Raw genomic sequence first — 18,535 nt, forward strand, 5'->3', positions numbered from 1 at the left:
CTTCTTTGCACGCTTTGACGCGAGAGACGGCGCTTGGGAGCGAAGATGGCAGCGCTGGCAGAGCCTCTGGGCTTGGAGAGGGGTAAGAAACAGGAGGGGGGGGCGCATCGCGTTCCGATGGAGGTCGCATGCATGCCATAAAATGAGAGCTGCACTGGAGGGAGGAGAGCGAGAAGGGGTGATGATGACTTCCTTATCGGTTACCAGCGACGCAGATATGGGTGGAACAGCCCACGCCCCGTTCCTCCTGCCTCTAGACTACCGAGGGGCAAGTGTTGGGGCGGGGTGGGGAGGAATGGAAGTGAGAGCTCGTCCTCGCGTGGTCGGTCGAAGAAGATGGATGGGGAGGCGAGGAAGTGTGACGCTGCGCCCCGGCGAAAGATGGAGGGTGGGCCCTTCCTGGGCATGGCTGCTCAGAGGAGATTCGACAGGCTCCCTGGGAAGGCGGCAGGGCAGGAGCCTGGTTAGGAAGGATCATCTCCCCCCCCCCCACGCCTCCTTTCCCCTCTGGACATTTTTGCTGAGAAGGGCTCCGGGTTGGAGACCTGGGGAGCAAAGACATTGAGTTGCCGCTGACGCCTTTGCTCCTGTCTCTTCTGTTCAGATGTGGCCCGAGCCGTGGAATTGCTGGAGCGGCTGCAGCGCAGCGGGGAGGTGCCCCCCCAGAAACTGCAAGCACTCCAGAGGGTCTTGCAGAGTAAATTTTGCTCTGCCATACGCGAGGTGAGGCTTCTCTGCTGTGTTGCTTTTTCTTTGATAACTTCCTACCTCAGCGGATGACGACCTGACTCCTTTTCTGGCTCTCCTTTTTAGTTAAGCAGCATTGACACCCCCACCCTGTGTCTCATTTTCTCCCTCCCTCCCTTCACACCCATCCTCCTTCCACTCAATAAAACCATTCCCTCCTTTTCTGTTCTCCTCTCCATATTTCTCCTCTGTACCCACACATCTCTTCCACAGTCTTGGTTGCCAATGTTTCCCATCTCCTGGTAACAACCCCACCCCCTCCATCTTCCTCAAGCAATACTCCTCTCTTATCTTTCCTGTTCAGTCTTCTGTTACCTGGGTCCCACGGAAAAGCTGACACCCCCCCCTACCTTTGTGTCTCCTTTGGACAGGTCTATGAGCAGCTATATGACACACTGGATATTACCGGAAGTCCTGAAATCCGAGCTCATGCCACAGCTAAGGTATTTTGAAGAACCTGAAGCCATATTTTGTGGGCCCCTTTTCACCTTAGAACTTGCCCGCATACACACACCATTTCCAGCAAGCTGTAATCTTTGCTGGAAAAGAGGTGGGGGTTATAGTGAGTGTAGACAAAGCTGTGTGTATGGAGCTGTGGCATTCTGTGCAAGCGTCCTGCTCTCTTTGCCTAAAGCAAGTTTCTAGTCCTTATAGTTGCAAATGAATCCTTGCAAGCGTGTTTCTATTTTTTTAGAAGGCAGACAGGTGGGTTTTAGCCCCACATTATTTGTTGTTCTTCCCCATGATTAATGAAGCTATGATCAATTAAGACATGCAGATGTTCTCAATTGACATAATTTATGCAAGCCACAGAATCCCATTTCTCTTGGCACAGAATTTACGTTGCCTAGACAGGAAGTGCAAATCTTCCATCCGTGCATGTATATGATGCTAAATAAAGACATGCACAGGGGTTCATTTGAGTGGCACTTTCTTATAAGTGAAGCAGGGGCCTCAAAAATATACCTGCCATATTTAGTAAGACTGTTTGTTTCTATGATTTTAATCTAACTGCACATGAATATATTTATGCTCATGTACACTGATCATGCATATTTCCTCTTCTGAGGGTAGACAGATGTCATATCTGTAGGAAAATCACAGCAGGCCCCACAACTTCCTTCATGATGGCTAAGCTACTATTAACACTTTAAAAAGATGAAACTTTTTTAATGGTTTGTTGGGAGGGGGGAGATTTTGTTGACATCATAGGCAGTAGCCAGTTCATATTGTTGTGCACAGATGACTGGGAGATAGGTGAAATTTTGAAGCGATAAAAGAAAATTGAAAGTTTGGGGGATATTTAAGTATGTAGTACTTTTTTCTTATGAAACACATAATATTTTCTGCATTAACAACATAAAAAGCATCATGAGAGACACAAATCTGGTAATTTTTTTCTTGTTTATAGTGTGTACTTTAAAGTTTGGCCAGCTCCCTGAAGTCATAGAGGTCTCTTTGGTAAAAGTCCTTGGCTTGAACCCCCCTCCCCCGAAACTCTGCTTAACACTTGTGGAAGTAGATTAATACTTGTAATAATTTTTGTTCCGCTGCTGTTTTGAGGGCCTCTAAGGCTATTTGTGGCAGGCATCTATCTTGAGAAGTCTCCCAGGACATAACTGGAAACTAGGTGCCCTCTGTACTTTATCCTCTGTGGTATCCCCCATTTCAGGCTCAATCTCTTGGTTTCATCCTGCAAGACACAGATTCCAATTTCTTGCAAGCTTTCTGGTAGAGCAGGCAGTCTGAGTTCCTTGCTTGCACCAATTACTTATGAGTTAGTGCCTTGGCCAGATGTGTCAAGTTTCTCCATGAGGAAATCATCTTGTCCAGGTGTGCCTCATGTCCCTCGCAGTTACTGACATACAAAGCCGCAGTGGGGCAGTGCTGACAAGATCATTTGTTGATGGGGGGAGGGGGGGAAGTCAGATGAAAATCACTGAAGCGGGGCAATGGTGTGAGCCTCTTTTTTAAAAAGATGGTGTTAAAAAAACACATGCCAAAATCAATGTAATGCTTGCTGGGTAAAAATTTCTTCCTCTTCCTCCCACATTCAGGCAACGGTGGCTGCCTTTGCGGCAAGCGAGGGTCATGCACACCCACGGGTGGTGGAGCTCCCCAAGACAGATGAAGGCCTGGGCTTCAACATCATGGGGGGGAAGGAGCAGAACTCTCCCATCTATATTTCCCGCATCATCCCAGGGGGTGTGGCTGACCGTCATGGTGGGCTCAAGCGTGGAGATCAGTTGCTGTCTGTCAACGGCGTGGTGTGTATTGAGTGGTAGGAAATCCAAGAAGCCCTATGGGAGTGTACCTAAGAGAGGAGGCAGCAGGGGATGGGTTTTACTGGGGCCATCGTTGGCCTTTACTTATCTGGCAGATCTTGGTTCAAATGTTAGTTCAGCCTCTTTGTTGGCCTCTGTTCTGTTTCAGCCACAGCTCCCTGCATGTGGATTGTCAAGGAGTAATGATTCATTTCATTGTATTGCAGTATCAGTAAGATACTGATCAGTAAGATTGAGTGTATGTAGTTATGGGGCCATATATTTATATTTTTATCTTAACAACAGGCAGTAATAAGCCTTTCCATTGATCATGGTATAGGGTGGTATAAATATTAGGTGGAAAGTGACAAGTGATCTCTTAGCCAGGGGAATATAAATGCATTATTCAAGGTAAATGAGTGACCACTTATTATAGTCCTTCACTATATAACTCTGTGCACAGTGGTTGTTCACTGTGTTTAGTTGTGTATCAACTTTTAACTCACCAGATACTTACAGCTGTGTCCTGCAGCTTTTGAGTTTGCAGAGGTATAAATATTTTAAATAAATATAACTGCATGCAAACTCATTCATCTGATTGGTAATTGTTATAAAAAATTTGCTAGACATTAGGATGGGAAATGAAGGGTAGGGTTAGCGATCTGTAGGGGAAGCGCCATGATCCCACCCACCTCATCTTACCACAATGGATTTCCCTCTGTCTTTTGCAGAGCGTGGAAGGTGAGCAGCATGAGCGAGCGGTGGAGCTTCTGAAAGCAGCACAGGGCACTGTGAAGCTGGTTGTGCGCTATACGCCCAAAGTCCTCGAAGAAATGGAGGCACGGTTTGAAAAGATGCGAACAGCCCGGCGTCGGCAGCAACACAACAGCTATTCGTAAGAATGAAGTGTGAATTGGGTGGTTTTTGTGTGCTTCCTCCCTCATCCTTGAAATGACAGCTCCCAGTATCTCTTTGGATGGGTTGATGTGGTGGCGCTTAAGTATACTGGAAATAGGAAACGGGATAGGCTATCACTTCTTGCCCTCCTTGTGAGTTCTCAGAGAGACTGAGTTGTTGGGAAACTGCTAAAATTCCTCTCAGGGATATCAGGGATATCTTAGGAGAGCACTCTTTCTCTTCCTGAGGATGCTTCTTGAAACCTTGAGCATACCTTGAAACGCTAGTAATGAAGTTCCAATACAGTTTCCCTCCATCAGATTATGAGATAAGCCCAGCAAAGTTTGGATTCAGCTCATTATTGATTTACGTTATTTATAGTCCGCCTTTCTCACTGAGACTTAAAGAGGGTTACACAGTGTGTGTTAGTACAGTCAATTTCAAGGAAATTTCAATAAACAACAACATAGGGTCAAACCTTACAAATTTGCAAGGTTTTAAAACCAACAGAAATCTAATACAGAGTTGGAGAAATGCTGAAACAGAACATACGCAATTCTAAGGAACAGGGCTTTTTTTCAGCGGGAACGCGGTGGAACGGAGTTCCAGCATCTCTTGAAAATGGTCACATGGCTGGTGGCCCCACCCCCTCATCTCCCGACAGAGGAGAGTTAGATTGCCCTCTGCGCCGCTCAGCGGCGTGGAGGGCAGTCTAAACTCCCCTCTGTCTGGAGAACAGGGGGCGTGGCCACTGGCCGTGTGACCATTTTCACCGAGGGAGATTTAAACTTTTAAAAACTCCCCCCTTGTTCCAGCTGACCCAAAGTGATGTCTTTGTACGGTCCTGAGTTCTACCACTTCTTTTCCCAGAAAAAAAGCCCTGCTATGGAAGATACATTAAACAGCATAAAACAACCTAGAACTATCCAGTAGGATCATACACAAAGCAACAGTTGCTTATAGTAGTAAAGTCTATGGTCCCTATCCTTCTACTGATGCATCTCTCTGAGATCATCTTACAGTACAGCCCTCCTATCTTGAGTAAAAAAGCCCTCTTGAATAATTTAGTTCTAGATGTTTGTGGAAAGCCAGGAGAGTGGGAGCCTTCCTGACCTTTTCAGGTAAGCCATTCCATAAGGTGGGGGCCACCACAGAGAATGCATCTGTACTAGGATTTCTACCACTAAAAGAGCCCCTTTTCCATTTAAACTGGCAGTGGTGGTGGAGAGGCATCTGTTCGTCCTTCCCTCCAACACTCCACAATTCTCTCTGATTCTACAATGGAATCCCTTGGAAAGAAGAATGCTGGACAAGATGGACCAGTGTTCTGATCCACCTTGGGTCCCCATTGGGAAGAAAGGTGGGATATAAATAAAGTAAATGGTGGTGATAGTGGAGAGTGCTGTCAAGTTGTAGCTGTCTTATGGCAGCTGGGGTTTTCAAGGCAGGAAACTAACAGATGTGTTTTGCCACTGCCTGCCTCTGCATAGCAACACCTTGGTCTTCTTTGGAAGTCTCCCATCCAATTACTATCCAAAGCCAACCCTTCTTAGCTTCTGAGATCTGAGGAGATCCGGCATGCCTGGAATAATTAAATCAAAATTTAAATGTCAGAGCTGTCAGCAAATAAATACTGTGCTTGTTCCATGGTGCACAATTCTAACAAATCTCTTTAAAAAACTAGAGATATTTCTAGTTCTCACGGTGGCAGAAACAAAGCTCATCACACTCTTTCCTTTTGTTGACACCTTCCTGGACAAAATAATAATTGTGAATTATTTAGGAATGTTCATCATGCAAGAAATATACAAAACAACGGCAGCATAGGCCAGTATACTTCATTTCCGGAACATGGGGCTTTGGGTTGTAAGATACAGGATGCTGGACTAGATAGACCAGTGTTTTGATCCAACAGGACTCTTCTGTGTTCAATCCAGATTTCTTTCAGTTCTAATACTGGATTGGATCCAGCCAGCTTTCTCACTCGTTCTTGCCCAGTTCCCCATCCTACCATGCAGGCTGTGATCCTCTAGCATAGCCTTTTTGGTGGTTGATGGGAACCCCCTCCTCTCTTTTTCACCAGCAGAAAAAGCTGGTTGGATTGAACCCATTGTGGTTTCCTGAAAGGAGTTTTGAAGCCTGAGAGCCAGACTTAAGTGATGCAGCCTTGATGGGACTTCTTGAGGTTTTATGACCTCCAGATGCACAACAGAATGCTTAGTATTGTGATGTCTGATAGCCAAGGGGTGGTGGTCATGGAGATAAGGAAATCTGGACGATAGAGCCGGCTACAATTTGGGTTTTTGCAAACCTGGGGGAACAAGAGTTCAGGAGGCATTGTTAATTGCCTTAGTAACTTCAGTAGCATCCAACGTTGGGGCACTGGCCGCCATCACTAGGGAGAGGGAAGTGGAGCTGGGTTCAGTGATTGGGGAGGGACTGGGCCAAAGCCAGCAGAGGGAATAGTAGAGCCAGAATGGGGGGATATGGGATTGATGGGGAGGGGGGAATAGAATTTCTTTTTTCTTGGAACTGAAGGGAGCTTTTTGTCACACTGCCTTCCTGGCTGCTCTCATAATTCACATTTCCTCTTTCTGTCTTTCCCCCCCTCTTCTCTCTCCCCACAGATCCTTGGAATCACGAGGATAGTTTGCATCATTATCTTGTATTTGGGGGCCTGCCTGTTACTCATCCAGCCTCCCCCCTCCCCTCCTTCCCATGATGGTTTAATCTGTATAGCAGGAGACATATTTATTGGCCTTCCTCCCCTTTGGTGGGAGGTGGGCTTCTATGTACAGTATTTATTCACCATAGCCCTCTTATTTAAAGATGTTCTGTGTGAGTGACTGTGTTTGTGCAAATCTATATTAAATGCCCTTTGTGAACTGGGAGATTACTGCCGCCTCCCCCCCCCCCCCCCCGCAACTATCAAAAGCAGTTTTTCCTGTGGCACAGGGCTGTTGAAAGAGGAAAATGGAAACTCCCTGCATGGATTGCCACCTCTACCTCAGAGGAGGTTTCATCTCTGCTCTGAGTGAGGGACCCTTGTCTAAAACCAGCCTCATTCCCCATCCTAGAGGATTTTGTACCTCCACTCCTTGGATAAAGAATTAGTTCATACATGGTGTAGTGCAGTGGATAAAATGGTGGACTTAGACCCTAGGTTCCAATTCCTCCTCATGAAACTCCCTTGGGTGACTTTGGGCTCAGTCACTTGGCTTTGCCTACCTCACAGGGCTGTTGTGAGGATAAAATGGAAAAAACCTATGTACACAGCCTTGAGCACCTTGGATGGAGAGTGGGATAGAGTGTGACGAATAATACTAATAAAAGAGGAAAGGGATTGTCTAGGCACTCTCGCCTTTTCCCATATCGATCGATTTTCTCTTTGCTTTACAAAAAGAGATTAAAGCGTTGGGTTTGGAGGTGGGAAACCTCATTTTGAAACATAAAGCTGGCTGAATGTATTGAGGTGAACTGCACACTCTTAGTCATGGTGCTTCTTCTGTAGAATAGGAACTATAACTTCAGAATTGTGAGAGTAAATTTGTAAAAAACACTTTATGGCTGTAGAAATTGTTCAGCGTGATATAAATTATACGTTCAGATTAGACTGAATGGGTATTATGCTACTTCCCTTATTCCTGATTCTAAGCATGATGCATCTCTATAGAAAAATAGCTATCCCTTCCAGCCCCAGCTAGATGCTGTGATGGCAAACACTGGCTCCTTTTCATGCGGCTCCTTCATTCACACTTAATTTGGAGATGAGTATGTGTGTTCTGCACCTTTACACCCACCCACTATATTGGTTGTCCCAACTGCTTTTTCCCATTACCAGCTCCAAGAGGAGAACAAATAATACCAATTGCAGCAATGGGGTTTGAGAGGAGAGGATACAGCTCCTTCTCTTGTGCTCTCCTTTTTCTGTTAAATCAAGATAGGTAGCCGTGTTAGTCTGTCTGTCGCAGCAGAAAAGAGCAAGAGTCCAGTAGCACCCAACAAAAAGAGCAAGTGTCCAGTGCTACTGGACTCTTGCTCTTTTCTAATTTTGTTGTTAAAGTAAAACATCACTTGATATAAAAAATTTTCCCCCTACCTGGCTTGGGCTGGGGTTCTGGGGCCATCCAGTAGGTCCCTGTGTGAAATAGGTGTGGATCCAGTGGTGTGAACAGAAGGGAAAACGTACTTAGAACAATTCTGCTTGCATAAGCTATCATGGAATGGCTGCAGTAATACAGAGCACTTCAATGCCATTTTAAACAAAATAACTATGTGCATATGGAGAAATGGAATATACAACAGATGGCTCACATGACTTTGTTTAATGTGCTTTTAAAATGGTATGAGAAATACCCCTATGCTTTGTGTTTACAGGCAGAAAAGATAGTGGAGATAGAATCTTTAACTTAGCACAAGCAGAAAGTCAGCAGTAATTTTAGCACCTCGGCTTGTATATGGACTGTTGTGCATGCAGAAATCTCTGGGATCCCTCCCCAAGAATGGTGGGCTTGAGGGACCAAGAGTCTGATTCGGTGCAGCTGCTCTTGAGGACCGGGATAAGCAGGAGGGAATTGGTGATCAGCAGGTGGCGCTCTTAACTACCATATACACTGTCAGGATTCATGGAAATGTGTCACTGAGAGCAGAACCACAAGTGACAAAAGGCACAGATTGGACACTTGTCAGCTTCCCTCAAGTTTTGATGGGAAATGTAGGCATCCTAGTCTTGAAGCTTGGCTCTCTGACTGCTGTCCAAGGGACTTTTCAACTGTCACTTGTCCAACATTCCGCCAAGCTGCCTACATTTCCCATCAAAACTTGAGGGAAGCTGACAAGTGTCCAATCTGTGCCTTTTGTCACTTGTGGTTCTGCTCTTAGAGGTATTTGGGGTGTTTAAGTTGGGAATTTGGAATTAGAACCGTTGTGAAAATGGTGGTTTAAAATATCACAGCTCCTAAGATGAATGAGGGGATTGCAGTTATCCTCAAATGACACTTTTATAGGTCAGTTCTTACCACTGCTTCAACAGTGTGACAATTGTCCTTTTTTGCTCAGTTGTGCTGACTTGGAGTCCCTGTAATTTTGCATTGAGGTTGCCAAAGCCATGTGCTGGATGTGGTATGGCTTTTCACATCTCATGGTGAGTGCTAAAACTCACACTCTATGAGCAGAACCACAAGTGACAAAAGGCACAGATTGGACACTTGTCAGCTTCCCTCAAGTTTTGATGGGAAATGTAGGCGTCCTGGTCTCGCAGCTTCGCTCTCTGACTGCTGTCCAATGGACTTTTCAACTGTCACTTGTCCAACATTCCGCAAAGCTGCCTACATTTCCCATCAAAACTTGAGGGAAGCTGACAAGTGTCCAATCTGTGCCTTTTGTCACTTGTGGTTCTGCTCTATATGCATGCAGCCAAACCACCACTCAAGAGTTCAATGTGTGGCCTTGGCCCGCACACAAGCCTGGGACATGATAGATAGCTGCTGTTACAAGACAGCATGGATTGACTTGAAAACTGAGCTGTTGTTGGTTGGGACGATAAGACTTAGAGCGGGACCACAAGTGATGCCTGACACAGGTTGGACACTTGCCAGCTTCTCTCAAGTTTTGATGGGAAATGTAGGCAGCTTGGCGGAATGTTGGACAAGTGACAGTTGAAAAGTCCATTGGACAGCAGTCAGAGAGTCAAGCTGCAAGACCAGGATGCCTATATTTCCCATCAAAACTTGAGGGAAGCTGACTAGTGTCCAACCTGTGTCAGGCGTCACTTGTGGTCCCGCTCTTAGCCTGACTAAGAAATCAGTTCAACTCTCCTTTTTTGTTCATTGGGATGTGTTATGTACAAAAGTATGAATCCAAAACACTGCATGGTGGATTCAAAGCAGCCCAAGGGTCTTTATGATGAAAAAGCATTATTTGGGGTGGGTGGGTAAAGCCATAAATCTTGAGTATTGAAATTCAGTTCAAAGAAGAGTCAATATTCTTTATGAAAGACTGGACTGATTTGAACATACTGTTGCAAATGGAGCTTTTTGGATCCATGTTGTGCACATGGAGGGCTATGGCAATCTTAAATTCTGGAATCTTAAAATTGACTGATTTTCTTTATTGTAACTTGACACATACTTCCAGCTAGTGAGCAAGAGGTCTAGAGTGATTTGTGTAACCTTGTCCCCCCACCAAAAAACAAACAAGCAAAAATTTCTACAGATACCCTTGTGAGCACACACAAGACCTTCATTTGATTAGATTGGAACAGATGTCTATCACATAGTTTTCAGTTTAAAGGGTAGTAATTCTTTGCACAGTTGGGACCGGCTCCTGGCTTTTCAGGGTGCTCGCAGAGGAGAGCCCTGAGAATGTTACCTTTTTTTACAAAATTGAGGTCATTCACTTCAGGAAAGAGTAATGCAAGGGTTTGGCGGCAAAGAACTATTTGAAGTGCATCCAAGGACTTGGAAAGGCAATTTGTGAGTTTGTTCCTTTGAAAATCTGACTCCCAGGCCAGAGCACAAAGCTGCATAGATATTTTTTTTTAAAAGAACTATTCATCTATTTGAAAGATGCTTCTACAGTGCCATCCTAAGCAGAGTTGCGTCCTTCTAAGTCCATGGACTTAGGGTGCGTTCTGTTTAGGATTGTAAAAGCATAAAAATAAAAGGGGGGAAAACTCAGCAATCCTAATTATGTCCATCAGACTTTATTTTTCTCTAGTTCTGCCTTGACCTGAAAGAGAAAATGCAGTTCCTGTTGCTTTGAAAACAAAAAAATTTCTCATGGCATTTTTGCCTTTCCAAAAAAGTTTGTAGAAGGTGAGTTTATTCAACTGCCTCAAAAGTGATGAGCCCCATGCTGGGGAGGAGGGGAAGCTAAGGTAAGAAAACAGTTCCTGATCCCTTTGTGTATATGGAGTCCTTTGAAACCAATCCAAGAAGTGGGCCAGGATTTACTATCATTTGGAAAAGGACTACAAGAATGGTTGGACTATTCACTGAACGGCGGGCGAAAGCCTATATATTTCTGTGCTTAAGACTGACCAGCATTCGTAGGGGCTGTGTGTGTATGTGCGTGCGTGCATGCGTGCATACTCCATACTGGCTGAAGAAAGGCTTAGTTAAAAGGGCATGATCCCAGACCACCTGCCCAGCTCTCTTTAAGAAGGGATGCTTTTCCCCTTCAGGATCTATACTGCACGGAGGCTCTGCCAACTAGGCCACAGGAGTGTCAGCTTGGCTGGTGGAGTAACAAGGATAGTAGATAAGCAAGTGATCGCCAAGGTGTTGGTAGGGGACTTTATGGTACCTGGCAATGTGTTTCTTGGTGCTAATTTGTCTTCCCCACCCCCTGCAAAGAACTGGATCATCTCCATTGGAGTTAGAAAGTGCTTCAGAAGTTCTCAGGAGCCACTATCTTTGTGCCTTCGGGGGAACAGCTGCCTTCATCAATGGAGTATGCTGGGTTTGGGGCCTCCTGACGTTCCGCAACTTGGCCCACCCTCATATGGCAGCCATTTTGTTTCAATGTCCACTACCTGTTCTCAAAATTCTTAAATGTGCCCTCAGGTTCAACAAGATTGGGGACAGCTGAGGCAAGCTATTCTGAGCTTCCTGAAGGGAGTATGAACTTTATAATAGACAAATTAGTAAAGTCTGGTGTCTGAGAGGCCTTGCTTCAGATAACTACATTAAAATCTGTTTTGCACTAAGGATGCTACTAAACTTCAGAAGTCCCATCATTTGGACTCAGAAGTCCACTTCTCTTGTTTCTCATGCGAGTTGCTCATGAACCCATGAGTGTTTTCATGCTTTGTTTCCTCACACTGAATTTGCCCCTTAACTTTGTGCAATATTTAATTTTGTTGCTAATTGTGTAAAGGATCATAAAAAGAAATGAGCAAATTACCAATGCTGGCACTGTCAACAGGCAAAACAAAAAGAACCTAAAAGGGACATATTCATACGTTCTCTAGTTCAGTGGTTCCCACCAATCACTCTGTTAAAGAACCTGGGTCCCACCATGATAGTAACAAAAATCCCACCTTTTCTGAGATGGCATTTATAAGTTTACAGGGATTCCACTATTACTACTAGCATGCACAGATGGAAAATCCACGGCAGCTGTGTGTCAGCAGGATATGGCATATCACATTTGGAGGCAGACATCTGGATTGAGGGAGGACAAATTTTTAGCAACTTATGAAAACCACCATCCCATCTAGACTTATGCATCTCACCACAATGGAACACACATCACTGGGTAAGAATCATACCTTACTGCTTTCCCTCCCTTTTTTAAAGCAGGCATCAACATTTGAACTTAAAGTTGATAATCATTTTGTAATTTATATTCTGATACTGCAGTGTTAAATTGATTATACTATCAGGGCCCTTTGCTTAGAAAGATTGGCAAACTTATGTTTTGTTTGTTTTGACCAAGGTAAGTGCAAAGTGTTTCATCAGCAGGAAGAGCTATTTGTAAAGTTTTGCTCTACCAGTTCTGCCAGAATCGCCAAACCTATCCTGAGTAATAACTGGGGTTTGGTGTATCTGGTTTGGACACCTGGATCATGGTGTATTACTGTGTCATGGACTTGGCTTAAGAGGCTGAATGTTGGGTCCTAAGAATGCTATAAATTTTAAGCTCAACAACTTTTCTTAGCTTGCTCAAAAAACAGCAAGATTGGTATTATTTTTTTAAAAAAAAATTCCTTCCATTCACCCTTTTTAAAAAAACAAGTAGGGTCACAAATAGAAGGACTGTGATGAATCAGGGGTCAGCAGGGCTTTTTTTTCAGCTGGAACGCAGTGGAATGGAGTTCTGGAACCTCTGGAAAATGGACACATGGCTGGTGGCCCCGCCCCCTGATCTCCAGACAGAGTGGAGTTTAGATTGCCCTCCGCGCCACTGGAGCGGTGCAGAGGGCAATCTAAACTCTCTGTCTGGAGATCAGGGGGCAGGGCCACCAGCCACGTGACCATTTTCACCAAGGGAGATTTAAACTTTTAAAAACTACCCCCTTGTTCCAGCTGACCCAAAGTGATGTCATTGGTCCTGGGAACATGCGCGCACTTTGCGCTCGCACATGTGGTACCAGGGGCACCACCTCCCGCCGAGAGTTGCCCCCTGTGCTGGCAACCCACTGAGTTCCACCACCTCTTTTTCCAGAAAAAAAGCCCTGGGGGTCAGTAAATAATTTTACCATTCCTCCCTCCCCACTTACCCAAGTCTTTCCCCTTAGAGTTCTCTAAACTCTTAGGGGCTTGAGTATGCCACTTGCCCTCAATAACCTCAACATTCCATTCTCAAACTTCATTAGACCAAAGTCGTATCTTTTCTGCATAACAAGGGAGTCCTAGGTGAAACACCTGCGTTTGTCTGTGGGTGGACCTGTTATGCATTTTTTGTGACTGGCACAAGGGCCTTTTTTGCACAGGTGATTTTTGCCATGTTTGGTCCCATACCTCTTTGGGTTTTCTTCTGAATTCCAGATGATTCACTCCCCCTTCAGATTTCAATGTGGTGTTTCAAAGGCTCTCTTCCAAGTTTTCTTCTCTTGCAGAAAAAGCGCAGGCAGAAAACTAGGAAGAGACTCCTTGAAACGACATCTGAAGGGGAAATTAATCATCTGGAATTTGGAAGAAAATCCAAAGAAATATAGAGCCAAACATAGCAAAAACATCTGTGCAAAAAAGGCTAAGCTCTCCCATTCTTCTATTAGTTATAGGGATAGCAAATAACTTAAAGCAACAATAACATCACACAAAACACATGATCCATACTCAGATTAAACAGAGTAATTTAGACCAACAGAAACCAACATATTCAAATGAACGTCTAAAAGTCTTCTGAAACAAGTATTCATCTCCAAAAGGTATGAAGGAGTTCTGTCCACCTGGTGTCCCCACGAAAGCAATTTTACAATAAAGGAGCTACCAGAAGCCAAGGCCCCTCTCTCCCAGAGAAAAGTATCAGTAATCCTAAATAATTTTTCTAAACCTAAAACAATTATAAACACATTGAAATCCTTTCAGATTGCGGATAAGCTCATCTGATCCCATAGTGCTTTGCTTTGATCTTAGAAATTCAGCTATTGGAAAATTTCATTTAATTGCCAGTGACATAATTTGAGATCCCTTGTTGAACATTGTGAAATGGACCATAAAAAAGCAACACTGAGAAATCAGTCTTCAAATTGGGGCAGAGGATTATTTCAGATTGCAGGAGGCCGGAAGGTTCTCAGCAAGGTTTCAGGGCCTAGGTGTAGGTATATTCAAGCACAAACTGGGGAAAAGAAGCTACTCTAGGAGCATTTGTTGTAGCATTGCCAGCTCGCTGTTAGGAAATTCCTAGAGATTTTCATGGTAGTACCTGGGGATAGCAAGTTTGGAGAGTGGAGGAACTTCAGCAAAGTGTAATGCCAGAGTTCACCTTCCAAAGCAACCATTTTTTCTAGGGGAATTAATCTCCATCGTGTGGAGATCAGATGTAATTCTGGGAGATAGGCAGGTCCCACCCTGAGGTTGACAGTCCTAATTTGTTGCAATTGGATTTTAATATTTATATCAGTATGTTCTGCTTTTCTCCCTAGGAGAGAGACAAACCAGTGCCCAGTGGCATTCTCACTTCTTTTTATCCTCATAACAATCCTTGGAGGTAGGCTAGGCTGAGAAAGTGAGACTCACCCAAGGTTACGCGCTGAGTTCCCCCATTCTTCCATTTTATTCTCACAGCAACCTGGTTAAGTTAGACTAAGAGAGTAACTGGCCTATGAATGAGTAACTGCAGCAGGGTGGGGACTCAAACCTGGGTTTCTCAAATCCTAGTCTGTAATGAAATCACAACAGTTCAGACATTCTCCTCTCTCTTCATTTTTTAACAGGGTTTTGACCTGCATGCCTTTCACACAGGCCCACTAAATTGTTTATAATATCATTCGCTTACTATATAGAATCAAGGAGATGATTATGGACGCTTCTAAACTACAATTACATATGGTTTGAAATGCTGAATTAGGGTCTCCTGATCAAAGAACACTGATTGAAACCTAGGCAGCTCCAGGTACCCTCTTGCTTAGAGCTCCAACTCTTTTTAAAAGATTCACGTTCTTCTTTCCTGTTTGACGATTGTAATTCAGAATGTGAGAATGACCTAGGACAGCAAATGGAAAAGGGGTTTGTTAAAAAGTTACCATAGTATGGCCATGTCTATGTCCTTGTAGGTGATCATGTCTCTCAGAATGCTTGGGTGTCCTGATTTTGCCCTGTTCCTCTTCGCTGTAGTAGTTTTGGGCTTTCAAGGAGGGAAGGCAGGTGACAGGACTCCTTAGGGCTCAGCAGATTCCACGTTCTACGTAGGTCTTTGATGACAAGTTCCCACCTTCCCTAGCCACACCCAATTCTCCATGCAGGAGGAAGGTCATGGAAAAGAGACGAGTCTGAGCCTGCTTCGTAGAACTCAAGCTGTTTGAAAAGAGGTGCAAAGAGAATCCAGGCCTCTAAGTGCCCACAAACTTGCTCTTTGCTCTCTTTTGCTAGGTCCCACTTTTTTCCTGGAATAAAGGTGCATTTGGGAGAGGGCGTACAGCAATAGTCTTTGTCCTGTTTTTACCACTTACTTTTTCAGGCCTCTTTTCCCAGAAAACCTGCTGCTCCCTGCCCAATGGGGATGTGAGCAACCCGCTACACAAGTCTGTTATACTGGTTAGGTTGCCCTTTGGAACCTCCTAAAGAAGGGGAGGAGGAATTGCTAGTTAGTATGCCTAATTTTCTAGCATGGGAATCAAAAAGGAATCGTGGGAATTCATACAAACTAGGGCTCCTGGGTTTTCTGAAAGACTAAAGCGATCCAGTTCAGGCATAGGGAATAGAACAGGAATGAATGGGAGAGGAAGAAAAATTCTCAAGCAAGTTGTAAAAAAAACAAAAACAACCTCTACTCCCAACCATCTAATTCACGAATAGTGTTGAATGTGGTATTTTCTATAAATCTTAAAAAAAAACCAAGTTTACTGAACTTGATTGCCTTAAAATTCATCAATATGAATTTTAACATTCATCACAGCCTCATTCCACATCAACATTCCAAGTCTCCTTATCAGGCATGCCTTGGGTAATTACAAAGTTATCATGAATACTTTGGAGGGGGCAAGAGACTCCCTTCTCTGAGCTCTGACTAGACATACAGTGTGGTTAACTAGTGCAACATGGATTCCCAGGGGGAAAAAACTGCACACACTAAAATTTTTGAAGGCATATGCTTTCACTTGATGGCTGAAGCTTTAAAACAGAAAAAAGGTGACACTGCAGGCTGAGAAAAGCTCAGGGACTGCTCAACCAAAGACCCTGATTAGTGAAGGACACCAGAAAACTCAGCACTGCCCACTAGAGAGAGAACTTTGATGTGGCACTGACCTATTGAGTATATATTTACTTCATTTACATCTCAATTTTCTCCCCAGTGGAGTTTCAATGTGGCTTACAACACCCCCCCCTCCAATTTATCCTCAGAGCACCAAAAACACGAAAGCACAACAGGACCAGTGCTTCAATGTGTAAAAAGAGATACCACAGCTAACAACTGTGATCCAGAAACTCTATCTCCCAACCGCCCTTTGAGGTGGTGGTTTTGGAGGGGATTGCTATCTGTCGCTACACATTCTCTTCTTTTCCAGGCAGTCTGAATGTGTGAAAAGGGAATGTTTGGGCCTGCTACTGGTTTCTGAAAGTTTCCTGACACTGGCAAGCCATCATTATGAAACTGAAATCATGGAGTTGACATTTCTATACTATCTGGGAAAGGGGCTTGGCTAGTATATGTGCCACGTTCCCAAGATGGGAGACTGAGGAGTAAAGTCTGTTTCCTTTTTCTCATATTATAGAAGCAGCAGCTTGAAAAGGAACTAAGAATATGTCGTTCTTTTGCAAATGCGATTATTTGGTCCTAATACGGGTAATTACTTTCCTGTCTCTGTGATTTCTTTTTTCCTAGAGGACCAACGTTGCTACCTAATTTTGACCTAAGCAGGGGATACATTTATATCCCAGTCATATTCCATTATGTAAATCCAGCGTCCTGCAGATGAACTCCAGCTTTGATAACAGGTTTCAGAACTAGCTCAATTTAAGACCTGATTAGACTTATCTTTCTAGTCCCTCTTATCTGCCTTGCATACCACTTGGCTTGACCAATATTTACTGATTAAAACCATTTATATCCTGCCTTTCTATCCCGGAAAAAATGGAACCCTATTATCAGGAGAGCAAATTAAAAACAACAACAGCATTGTATTATAATAAGAAGTACATACATCAGCCAATGGGGCAGCTCCCAGTTTCTTTTATTAAGATCATGAAAAGCAACACTGGTAAGAACAGAGGGCTCAATCCACAACTACTAACCAACATGATCAAAACCATGTATTAAAAAGGACCCTCTTTAGCATATAGTAGAACACTAGTAGAGATGGTGTAAGGCAGACCTACTTTGGAAGGCAATTCCAGAGCTGTGGTGCTGATGTAAGGAAGGAAATCTTGCTAGTTGCCACTGAACATATTTCAGAAGATGGAGACTCCACAGAAAAAGATCTTTGCATTATGATAACAATGCCTAGACTTGCCTGGACAATTCTCTACTGGAGAAGATAAGTCTTTGAGATATTGCAGTGCAGGCCACTGAGGGTTTTAAAGTATACATCCAAAACTGTGAATTGAGTCCAGAAACAAATAGGTATAGTAGACTGAACTAAGCAAGAATAGCGTGGGTTGGATCCAGCCAACTTTTCACTCTATCTCACCCAATGCTCCTCTATAGGTCCCCAGCCGACCCTGCTTTTGTACAGGAAGGGCTCAAGATCCCCAACATAGCTTTTTTGGGGTGGACAAAGGGGAAAAGCTGGTTGGATCCCACCTTATGAAGCTGACAGCTTGCCCCTAGCAACAATTAGCTGCATTTTAGACCAGTTTCCATTCTTCAAAGGCAGCCCTACACAGAATGCATTACAGTAGCTTAGTCTAGATGTTGGTAAGACATGTGAGCCACAGTCACATCCCTTCCATCTAGAAAAGGGCTCAGCTGGCAAACTAGCTGATTAAAAGATACCCCAGTGTCACATGTTCCAATGATGTAGAAGAGAGATCTCCACATTAAGGATTTTTTTTAATGAGCATTGTCTAAAATTAACCTATTGCTGCTATGGAGATCGGGTGTGGAATAAAAAGGAGTTTTTTAAAAAAATAACCAGACACAAAAGGAAACAATGCCAAACAAGGAGCGTCTGGAAGAAAGACCGGTTGATGCAGAAGAGATTAGAAAACTATGAGCATATGTACCAGCAGAGAAGCCATTTCAGATTTTTGAGGAGAGGATAGAAGAGTTTTCAGTGGTGGGGGCAAGATTTACACCAAAAGATAAAAGGCCCACTCCTTGATATGCTAAATTGCAATATGCTAAAGCGTATTTTAGGAATATTTCTTGTTTATTTTCTACATATCTCAATCCCTTCATTTTTTTTGAAGCAAATGGATTTATGCATTTGGCACACATACATCACACACAGAGAACTGAAAAAGTACAAAGGATGGCAACCAAGATGATTAAGATGTTGGAGCACCTTCCCTATGAAAAAA

General features: G+C 43.8%; 1 protein-coding gene across 1 annotated transcript; it reads left to right on the forward strand.

The window, feature by feature from the left end:
- On the forward strand, positions 1-6,836 carry LIN7B (lin-7 homolog B, crumbs cell polarity complex component). The gene is made up of 6 exons (XM_054994924.1): positions 1-82; positions 605-723; positions 1,119-1,190; positions 2,805-3,014; positions 3,743-3,906; positions 6,536-6,836. The coding sequence occupies exons 1-6, from the start codon at positions 46-48 to the stop codon at positions 6,555-6,557; spliced, it is 624 nt and encodes a 207-aa protein (XP_054850899.1). The 5' UTR covers positions 1-45; the 3' UTR covers positions 6,558-6,836.
- The last annotated feature ends 11,699 nt before the right edge of the window (positions 6,837-18,535 follow it).

The sequence above is a fragment of the Eublepharis macularius genome, chromosome 12, assembly GCF_028583425.1.
Source record: "Eublepharis macularius isolate TG4126 chromosome 12, MPM_Emac_v1.0, whole genome shotgun sequence".
Lineage (NCBI taxonomy): Eukaryota > Metazoa > Chordata > Lepidosauria > Squamata > Eublepharidae > Eublepharis > Eublepharis macularius.

What these genes read in the sequence shown, in the direction of transcription:
- LIN7B (XM_054994924.1), top strand. Translation starts at nt 46, where the DNA reads ATGGCAGCGCTGGCAGAGCCTCTGGGCTTGGAGAGGG. An exon ending in GAGCTCATGCCACAGCTAAG is followed by an intron (nt 1,191 to 2,804) that starts GTATTTTGAAGA and finishes TCCCACATTCAG; the next exon opens with GCAACGGTGGCTGCCTTTGC. An exon ending in CAGCAACACAACAGCTATTC is followed by an intron (nt 3,907 to 6,535) that starts GTAAGAATGAAG and finishes CTCTCCCCACAG; the next exon opens with ATCCTTGGAATCACGAGGAT.